The sequence below is a fragment of the Ursus americanus genome, chromosome 10 (genome assembly GCF_024610735.1).
Source record: "Ursus americanus isolate L20-20 chromosome 10, mUrsAme1.1.p, whole genome shotgun sequence".
Taxonomy (NCBI): Eukaryota; Metazoa; Chordata; class Mammalia; order Carnivora; family Ursidae; genus Ursus; species Ursus americanus.
This window is the reverse complement of record NC_142136.1, coordinates 4,392,126-4,402,729: the sequence shown is the minus strand read 5'-3', so window position 1 is coordinate 4,402,729 and position 10,604 is coordinate 4,392,126. Positions and strand designations below refer to the sequence as shown.

Below are 10,604 nucleotides of genomic sequence, written 5' to 3'. Positions count from 1 at the left end.
GACCTGTGCCGAAGGCAGACGCTTAACTGATTGAGCCACCCAGGTGCCCCATAAGTTTAAATTTTTAATAAAGTTCATTTCAGTAATATGAAATACAAAGGACCTCAAATAGGAACCTGATTTGAATCAGTGAAAAATTATATTGATACCATAATATCTATCTGATTGAAATAACTATTATGAATTGTTTTAAAATAAATACATCATAAATTTTAATAGCATATTAAATATTTTATTTAAATTAAGAAATATAACATTTGTTACACTGTTTTGATAAAATTTCAAATTACTTACAAATAATAATTCCTTGGGTTCCATATTTCAAGTATTGCAAAGGTGTCATGAAAGCATATTTTTCAAAATGAATAGACTGTATTCTAAAATTTGGTATATAAATTCAGACACAATACATATTATACATAATGATTTTTAATAATTTAACGATAAAAATCATTTTAAATAGAACAATTTACCACTCTGTAATGGAAGTTACAACACATATGCCACCTTGACATGTACCCTGGATTACATCTAGGAAAATCACTCTTTGTGAATACGATTTATCCTGGAGTACAGTTCACACAGAGACACTCTCTTTAACACATGCTCTGTTTCAGAAAAAAATAAATATGGGCCAAGTACTTTTAAAACTGCAAGTTCCTTTTAATTAAATTCATATAATTTTAAGTTATTTCTCCTAATTTACCTAATGACATCATTAACAAGGTTTCATTCATGAGCTTGCCCTTAACCTTAAAAAATAAATTTGTTTACATTTCACACTTGAAAGAATTTTAGCCTTCAATTTAAAAGATATTTTTTACAAGTCCGATTGTAACAATTCTGCTTCTTTCTTGCAATGCTTTTATTAGGTAAAATCTATTAAAATTTTGACCACAGAAAATCCACTTAGACCAATGTTTTTAATGACTCTAAAAGCTTCTGAATGTATCTTATTAATATTTGAGTCAAAATTCTTGATTTCTATAGGGATATTATATAAATGTCTCTTCTCTAAACTGCTTATTTCATCTTGGTTTTAAAAGTCATTAAATACTACGCTGCTAAAAGAATTTTTTCTTTCATGGCTTTGGTCCATTTGGTGTCTTATCTATCTCAAAAGTTAAAATTATTGTTTTTCTATATCTAATAATACTGTTTAAGCATTACTTTTAAGAGATGAAAATAGAGTGTAGTTTAATATTTTATCATGACCATCTGTTACAATGAGGCTACCGGATCACAGGCTTCCCTCAGTAGAAAAGCTAGGTTTAAACCAAATATCGATTTTCCTCCTGCAACTCACACTTGTCTATGGAATCAGTGACCCAATCTTGTTGCAGGATTTTAAACTTTCTCTTAAGAGTTCTTCGAAAAGCTTTTAAATCTGCAACACGACTCCGGTCCTCCCCGACGACTACGTGAGACACTCCCCGAGCTAAATGGGAAACTACCTTGGCTCCATGAAATCGAAGTTCCAAACCCATGACAGCTAATCTCGTCCCTTCGATTTTGGTACTCAAGTCATTAATGACAGCATACACGTCCACATAAATAACGTGCTGTCGGAACATACTGAGAGGGCAGCGGTCCCAGGAATACCGAAACTCTAAATGGGCAATCACAGAAGCCATTTCTCCAGGAGTTTGTTCGCCGGAATTTTTAATGCCTGAGAACACTTCCTTCAGTTGGTTCAAATCTGTATCAACAAAATAACTGTCGCCATAACGATCGTATTCACGGGCAAAATGTTCCTTTGTCGATGGGCACATATGAATCATAAAGCGGGGCTGCCACGGCACACAACTTTTGGTCTTAAAACACTCTAGCAGCCACTCGGGCTTGACAACATCATGTTTATTCGAAGAAATTATGTTTTTCACTCTGATGTTCTCGGACCCTGCAATCACGCAGTATGTGTCTGGGCCTGGATTTTGGACGATATAACCTCCAAATTCTGCGATCCTGTTCTCCAGATCAGGCTTTGGATGGCTGTCCATTCCGCTCATGACACAGAACTCCACATCTTCGAATATATTAGAAACTTTGTTTACGTTAGAAAGGTTGGGTGCTTTTAAGTGCTCGATAATTCCAATAACTTTCTTCACCTTCGGGGCAGCTTTCCGCTTCTTTTCTTGCGGCTCATCATCGTCACCTACGTACAGGTGTTTGGACGCAAGCTTTCCCGACGCTTTCCCGCGAAGTTGCTCTAAGTCATCCACGGTGGTGCATTCGTGCCACTCTTTGTCTTCTCTTATCCTTTCGATCCTTGGAAAACGCAACGTGCAGCCAGCTTTATACATATCACTGGAGACGATCTCTGTCGCCTTCACTTGAACAATGACAGAATGGCAAGGCTCGATGTATACTTCTGGCTTCTCTGTGCCACATAAAATGCCGCTGGGTGGAGCTTTTTTATGAAAAGGCTTCCAATGTTTGGCCAATTTCAAACCCAGATCGTACAGTTCCTTCATGGTATAACCGGAACCAACACGGCACAGAGTGTGAAACACGGATGGTTTTTCACCAGGAGGCGGCTTTTCTGCTATAGCACATAAAAAATGAGACATCATCCCACCTCGGGAACCTTTACCCCAGTAGCCCCCGACAATTAAGATGTCCAGCTCGTCCGTCAGCCCATCCACGTACTCTGGTTTAATCTTCAGCCATCCTTCACCTCTTTTGTCTGGCTTGTAAATAGACAGAGGGTGTTTTATCATGATTCCCTCTTCTCTTTTATCTATTGCTTCATTCAAAGCATCGATCACTTCTTTCTGAGTATGAGCTTGTGTTTTTTGCACTATTTCTATTCTACCTGGTATTGGTGTAAAAACACTAGTAAGAATTTCATGCCTCTTTTTCAGGGTCTCACGTCCTAGCTTTTTATTATTAACCATCAGTACATCAAACACACAATAACAAGTCTGCAAATCAGATTCCTCCACCATTCTTTTGATATCAAACTTATTCCCCTTTTGCATAAAAGTCTGTGTGTTAGGGTTGAAGGCCATCATCTCGCCATCCAGGATACAGATTTGTACGTCTGTTTTGAATGCACTGTGAATGAACGGTGTAAGAGAACCTTCCTGGGGAGAGTTGCCGAACTGATCCGTATAGTTATATCCATTCCGGGAGAAGTACTGATACACATCCCCCTGTCTGTGCATTTGCATACGCTCGCCGTCTAGCTTGGTTTCAATGTAGAAACTCTGGTGTTTCATGTCCTTCTCGATTCGCTCAATATCTGCTATTGCAGCCAGCATTGGTTTAAAGGCAGAGAATAAAGTGATAGAAATATCACTGAGGCCTATGGAAGGATCATGCAGTTGCCTACAGACTTTTTCCAGATCGGTGGTGACATTATGCAACTCAGCAGCATCATTATGGAAAACAGAAAATACAGACTGCTCGCTGAAACCAAGTTTTAAGTCCTTCACAATCATCCGTATAAGCCACTTTTGTTCCAGGGCTGAACTCTGACTTATTAGCTGAAGAAGACTCTTCTTTATCAGGTCCTTTCTTCTGGCAGAATTATTGCTGGCAATTGAGTCTAAAATGTCATTTACCTGCTGTATGGTTAAACTTCCCTTCTGCAAACATCTTGGTTTCAACACAAAATACGCAATTGTTGCAAAGTCTCCGGCATCTGCACGAGTTCCAGTGGGTGTTCTGTAATTCAAAAGTTTAAGTGCGTCTTTTCCTCCTCTAGGTAAATTAAGCAACTCAATATAAAGCTTAGCAAGCATAGTTTCTTTGATTCCGTAGGCCATTCTCTCTCTTTCTAGCTGAGGGAGAATAAGTCTCATTGCTGGATAAAAGGAGTCGCTGACATCTCTTTGGTTCTTATGAAGGGCATCATGAAATCGTCTCCAAGAATCTAAAAATTCCCTGAAGTGTCTGATTTTTTCTGCACGTCCTCTACTTCTCTGTATGCGTTCTAAAGTTGAACACAAGTCTGCAAAAGGAACGTGAGATGCGACAGTCGGCGAAGTATGTGAGGCAGCCATGGAGATGGTGGTGAACCAGAGGGTTTAACTAATGAGGCAAGAAGAGAATAACTTTCAGTAAAAGACAAAATTCAACCACATATTTAATGTGAAGACCTTATAGACAGTGCCTCGTTCATGATCAATGTTTGCTAAATGAAAATGAATCGATGCTAGAAATTATGTCTCTTTTCGATCTCTACATTGAATGAAAATCAACTATTTTACTTCAATCCTATTTAGTATATATTATCAAAAGTATCACCAGCCCCTTTTGCTACATTTACAATACTGAAATCGACCACTTTCTCTTTCTCCCTAAATTCTAACTTCTATTGAATTAATGATTCCATTCCTTATTTAGCTCATTGTGCAAAAGAGTAACAACAACAGAAAAACAAGGCTCAACTCACTTCATTTCTGGGCTTCTGAGGTAAGGCCTTCCTGACATTTCTCCTCCTTTTCTGTCAGACTACCATACAGCATCAGAAATAGGCAGTTTTAACAAATCACTGAATTGAAACTCCGCTTTGCGGGAAGTGTAGGAGTTCACCAAAAAAAAACCAGGTATCTTCTTCTTTCAGCCAAACAAAGGCCATCGTCTGTGTTTACTTTCACTTCACGGCTAGCTATGCCAAATCACTCCAGTGTTCAAAACCCAACTCTAAATACCCTCCCCATGAAATCCTTACTTGACCTACCTCTTTTAACTCTATTTTGTTATAGTTACTTAATAGCTTTACAAACTTAAATTCATTAGTACACTTTTTTGTTCATATTCACATGCCGTTTACCTCCCAACAATTCACTGACTGCATGTGCGCCAGGCACACAACATGTTTCTGCCTTAAGAGAGCAGACATTCTGTAAAGAGAAAGGGGATATAATGGGAACTAATTATAAAATGCTAAGTGTTTTAATAAAAGTAAAATGTCATGAGGCAGACCTTTTCACTGAAGCATCTTCTAAAGTCAGAGAGGAAATAATGGGTACCTTGCTGGGTTAGGGTCTAGACTTTCCCAAAGTGGTCACCACAAGTGTGAAATTTCTTTGAAGTTTTAAATATTCATGCAAATTCTTTTTTTTAGGCAGGGGGCAGACAGAGCGGGAGAGAATCTTAAGCAGGCTCCATGCCCAGTACGGAGCCCAACTCACACCCTGAGACCATGACTCCAAATTAGGAGTCAGATGCTTAACCAACTGAGCCACCCAGGCACCCCAGCAAATTCTTTTAGAATCTATAAGATATCAGAGTTATTATATGATTTAAACTATGTAACATTAAAATCAACTAACTTGGGGCGCCTGGGTGGCACAGCCCTTAAGCGTCTGCCTTCGGCTCAGGGCGTGATCCCGGCGTTCTGGGATCGAGCCCCACATCAGGCTCCTCCGCTGGGAGCCTGCTTCTTCCTCTGCCCCTCCCCTTGCTTGTGTTCCCTCTCTCGCTGGCTGTCACTCTCTGTCAAATAAATAAATAAAATCTTTAAAAAAAAATCAACTAACTTTTCCAAAAAAGACTTCAAGTAAAAAAGTGTGTTCCAGGAATATAAGCCGTGTCCTATCTTGTGGTTTCAGACACCTCCCGGCACATCCCCATGTTGCCTAGAGAGCAGGGAGTCAGAGCAGCCTCCCAGGGAGAAGAGAGATCACTGTAGTCTCAGAGACCATGAGATTCCCCACGACAGCAAACAAGACAGCACACACTACCAGCACAAGGCTGCATTGCCTGATGTCTGGCGCAAGAAATCCAACAGCTGGTTATGGTACCACTGTCACTACACTGCCAGTCTCCAGAGTTCAGGAGCTGTAATTTGTGTCCGAAGTGCCTGGCACGTAGTAGGTTTGTTTATGGAGTGAATTACTGAGCACCTAGAGTTGAGCTCCTGGAGAAGCACACGAGGAAAGGCCAGAGGCTGGTCATACAGCGCTCCGCCCCCAGTACGCCTGGGGGATTCATTTGCTCAAAATCATGTAGCAGCTACGACCGCACTGGGAAAGTTTCACAACAGCCATTTGGTGGCCTTTAGGGAAAAAGGCCGCACTTCTCAGTCTAATGCCTGACAAAGGAAACTCAACTTCTATGGAGTCAGTTAGACCAAGAGACAAACCCATGAGAGACCACTTTCCTGAGACTTTTATCTTTGAATACAGTAACTGCTTCCTCTCTCTGTCTCATTTGCATAACTGACTGAACCACCTGATTCTATATGTTCACTGTCTACCTCTCAAAACATGCTCCCTCAAGCTAGTACATTATGGTATATAATGTATTTACAATTCATATGCAATATATACATAAAACAAAAAATGTTAAGAAATACTTCTTGGAATGTTCAAGATGGGTATATAGCTTCTGATCTATCTGAATATTCTACTTGGTCTCAATTTCCCTCAACAAGTTCCAGGCAAAGACTCAAATTACTTTATAACAACACTGAAATCTAGGTTACACATGTATGCCAAGACTGCTATAAATATAACAAGGGTTCCAAAATTAATATAAAATGAATAGGCTTAAATATTTTTACTCATTAAAATTACACAAGAAAATCGCTTCTCAGCCTTTTGGCTAAGATCAAGTGTCAAATTGTACAAGAAAACAAAAATAAATTAAAATTGTACAAAAAAGTCAAGTATTAGGATTTCCATTAAACATAAAAGGATTTCCTTTTAAACATTCTCTAATTTTATTTTCTGGGTTCTGAGCTTGTTAGCTGATGTTTTTGATTTGTAAAAATACAAAACAGTTGGTGGTTAGGGTTCAGGCACTGGAGTCCAAGAAATGTGAGTTCAACTGTGGACTCAACACTTAATAGATGGAGCAACCACATAATTTCTCTAAGAGTCAGTTTCCCTAAATGTAAAATGGGGTTAACGAATGTAGAAGGTAAGACGAGGATGACATCAGATATTTTAACAAGGTGCTTAACACAGTACTTGGCAGTTAGCAAATCCTTGATTAATTTTAGTACCATAATGCTTGTTGATGCAAGTAACATTTAAAATGTAAGTATTGCAAAATATTAAGCAACTAAGGGAGAGGTATGCTTTATTCTTTGATATAAAGAAGACACTCAAGAGAATGAATACAATTAGTGTACAATAATGACTCATCGTCTATTCAGCTGCTGCCTATATTGTCCTCAAGTGACACAACAAAACATACTAGCAAGATAGTATTCCGTGAATAAGATGATTCAGGACTATTTGATTGGAGAGAAAGTGATGGGACCACTTAAGTTTCCTCCCTGCACCCAGGAGGAGATGATGGGCTTCCTATGAGACAAAGGGTTTACAGTAGCCTCCCTCCCACAGAACTTGTGACAATCCGAAGGAGAATCTCAGCAGAAAGGAAAAGGCCAGAAGGCGGTGGGAGACGAAATGTAAGAGAAATAAGGCTCCAGTATCTCTGTCCGACTCCTCCGGAACATGCCTGCAAAACCATCGGAGGGATCCACACCCCTCCTCCGCCACCCCCTCCCCCAAAGGAAACCCGCCACAGATCCCGGGTGAATCCCTGGCGCGGGGAAGATCCCGTTACCTCTCTGAGCCCGAGGGTCCCCACCGGCTTGGGGAGGAGGGGGTCCCCGGAATCAGAACGTCTGCAACCACAGCATCACAGCAGCCAACATGGTCCCTGGGAGGCAGACGCAGGCGAACTCCAGTCCTCGTGCCCCCAAGTCCAAGGGTGGGGGTCTAGATCAAGAACCCCAAACGGAAGGCCCGACTTCTAACGCAGCGAAGTCGCCAAGGTGGCCCGAGCCCTGCACCTGTGACGCAGGGAGGGGCGGAGGGACTGAAAGACTTTTTGTCCCGAAACAAGAAAAACAAACTTCGAAGACCATCAGCATTTGCTGGATTGAGAAGACGCGGGACGGCCCCCTCCCGTTTTGGTCATCCAGGCTCAGCCTCTGCCTGCCCAGACTTGCCCTCCGGCTCGCCCAGTGGACTCCGAGGCCCCTCCCCAGCCGCGCCGCCGCACAAACTTCCTATCAGAAGCGGAGCCCCAGGTGCGGTCACCAAACCGGAAGCCGCTGCCCAAGGAGCTGTTCCGCCAGCTGCACCGGGCGCAGACGCAATCGCCACTGAAGGCCAAGGAGGCCCTGACATCATGAAGATGACGACTGCGTACGCCGTCGCAGCTCCAGGCCGTGACGTCATAGGGATAATGTGCGCAGGCGCAGTGACGCTCTGGATGGGCTCCGGAGCGCCTTGCAAGGCTGGGGAGGACTCCTGGGAGCCCTTGTAACAGTGTGACTACAGACACAATTCCCATTAGCCTCCCAAGGCAGCAGGTGCTCTTTGCAAGTGGTTGACCCATGAGAGTGGATTTCGTCTCTGAGTGAGAACCGAGAGCACATTCTGTACTAGCTCCTTACTTGGACCATGAACCTAGTCTTCTCTCTGCTAGGCCTGCTCACTAGGAAGTGACAGCCTCATAGAGTTCTGTTCTGTGTCTGTAAACAGTGGTACCAACACTCATCTCACTGGTTGGTTGTGAAAATGCCCAGGATTGAAAAGGGCATCTTCCCTCCCGAAGTGTCTGCTGTTTCCTTTAAATGGAAAAATAGGCTTTTGCAAAATTGCCTAAGACTGTCCTTTCCTATTTGTTTCTCACGATGGTACAACTTTGATGTGAGTTCTTGTCTTTTAATACAGAAATAATACATAATTCACAAAAATACATAATATATAATTCTTAATACAGATATAAAGAGTTGCATGCCCAGAAATCAACTCTGAACTCTTCTAGTGTCTGTTCAAGGATTCAAAATAAAATAATTTGGCAAATCTTTATTCAGCAACAATACAGTAATTGTGCTAGGCATTCAATACTGAGATGAAAACAAACTCAGTTCACATATTCCAGGAGCTGTTGATTTCTACCAATGTTTTGTTATGGTTTGTCTTCTTTCATGGAGAATTGAGGAATTATCCATGAAGATGGGGGGAACAAGTTAGAATTATTTCCCCTTACCATAAAATATTGTTGCTTTAAGATATGGTATTTTAAGAAAGTGGTATTTTGCTGCAACGGACTCAGAACATCTTAGAGCTGTTAAGTGCCCTTAGGAGCACTTAGTGTACAAAAATCTCATTTTACAAAACTGACACTTATTTAATTCACAGTATTAGTTTGTAGTAGAGCTAGATCTAGGGCTCCTTCTAGCCTAATAACATTCAATGAATTTCCTTGTATGTCTAATTCACCTAAGTTTTCCAAATATTTCTCTGAAATCAGCTATGAAATTTTAAAGTCACATGATACTCTTGTGATGATAATTTCTCTACCTGCTATTCAACTTAATTATCAATTTGTTTTGGAGTAGCACCCAACAGTGTTGGTAGAGGACCCCCCCCCCCAGTTGCCCATTTTATGAAAGGGCACTCGTCTGTGCACATTTGCACCTTGTTCAGCATCTACGGAGCTCCTACAATGTCAGACTTTGCACTTTATGTTTTTGATATAAGAGAAGAACCATGGATTATGAAATCAAACTCCAAATTAATTCAAATCTTAGTCTTCAATTTACCATATTTTAACCTTCCTAATGCTTGGTTCAAAGATAATCTGGGGTTTTTCATTAAGTATCTTCTAGAGTTGTTGTGATCATTAGTTTATTTATGTAAGTAGTCTGCCTTAGTGCCTAGCATTTACCAGGCGACAAACAACAAGAAGCTATTATCAAGAGCCTTTGACCTGGAGCTCTCCATCTGATGGAGGATACATGTTTGTTTTTAAATATGAAATATTCTTTGTATATATAAAATAGGGTACATGGTATAGGGAATGACTGAGGGAGGGGGACAGACATCTGTAGAAAAACAATTTAGTACAACTTGCTGCCCAGGGGGATTGATAGTGAAGCTATTAAAGGATCCCTGGGTGGCTCAGTTGGTTAAGCCTCCAACTCTTGATTTCAGCTCAAGTCATGATCTCAGGGTGGTGAGATAGAGCCCTCAGTTGGGCTCCACGCTCTGAAGGAAGTCTGCTTGAGATTCTGTCTCTCTCTCTCTCCCTCTGTGCCCCACTTGTGCTCTCTCCCAAAATAAATAAATAGAATCTTAGAAAAGAAAAAGACAGTGAATCTAATGAAACACCAGCTTCAAGGGCCCATTTGTGTGGCCACTTCCCAGGCCCTGGACTCTAGCAATGTGTCCCTGGTCTTGTGCTTTTGTAAAATTTGCAAAAATAAGATAATTTTGCATTCCTTTTCTTTGAAAGGTCCTCTAAATCTCCCCAGGTTCAGGCCTCTGACAGAGGTAGGAGACGGCAGGGTTGGGAGAAAACAGAAACAAAATGAGTTATGCACGCCTTTTAAGTACTCCAATATCCTCCTAACTCTATTAGGCAGACACGCTTTCTTATGTAATTAATACTTATTTGTGTGCACGCTTAGAACTGTGTCCCGAAGGGAAATCTGGTGCGTTACGAACACTCACCCTGGGGACCTCGGATGAGGGGCGGAAGGCCTCCAGGGACCCCCTGGCGCAGAAGCCACCGAGTAGCCCACCGGGAGCTCCGGTGCCCCGGGGGCCAGACTCCGAGGTATCTTGTCCGTGCGGGCCACCGTCGCGGGGACTCCCCCGACTGCGGTTTGTGCGCATGCCCGGGAG

The 10,604-nt window shown here is 41.6% G+C and overlaps 1 protein-coding gene across 2 annotated transcripts; it reads right to left on the bottom strand.

Moving 5' to 3' along the window:
* Positions 1-223: 223 nt before the first annotated feature.
* Positions 224-10,570, bottom strand: LIG4 (DNA ligase 4). Of its 2 annotated transcripts, none has more exons than XM_045772958.2 (2): positions 10,431-10,570; positions 224-4,035 (listed from the first exon to the last, which is right to left on the bottom strand). In XM_045772958.2, exon 2 carries the CDS (start codon positions 4,005-4,007, stop codon positions 1,272-1,274), a length of 2,736 nt encoding a protein of 911 aa, XP_045628914.2. In that variant the 5' UTR covers positions 4,008-4,035; positions 10,431-10,570; the 3' UTR covers positions 224-1,271. The 2 variants fall into 2 exon arrangements, with proteins under 2 accessions (XP_045628914.2, XP_045628912.2); XM_045772956.2 differs by lacking the exon at positions 10,431-10,570 and adding an exon at positions 7,528-10,407.
* Positions 10,571-10,604: the final 34 nt, after the last annotated feature.

Bases quoted from the DNA above. Each gene is read 5' to 3' on its own strand.
- LIG4 (XM_045772958.2), bottom strand. From the start codon at position 4,007: ATGGCTGCCTCACATACTTCGCCGACTGTCGCATCTCACGTTCCTTTT.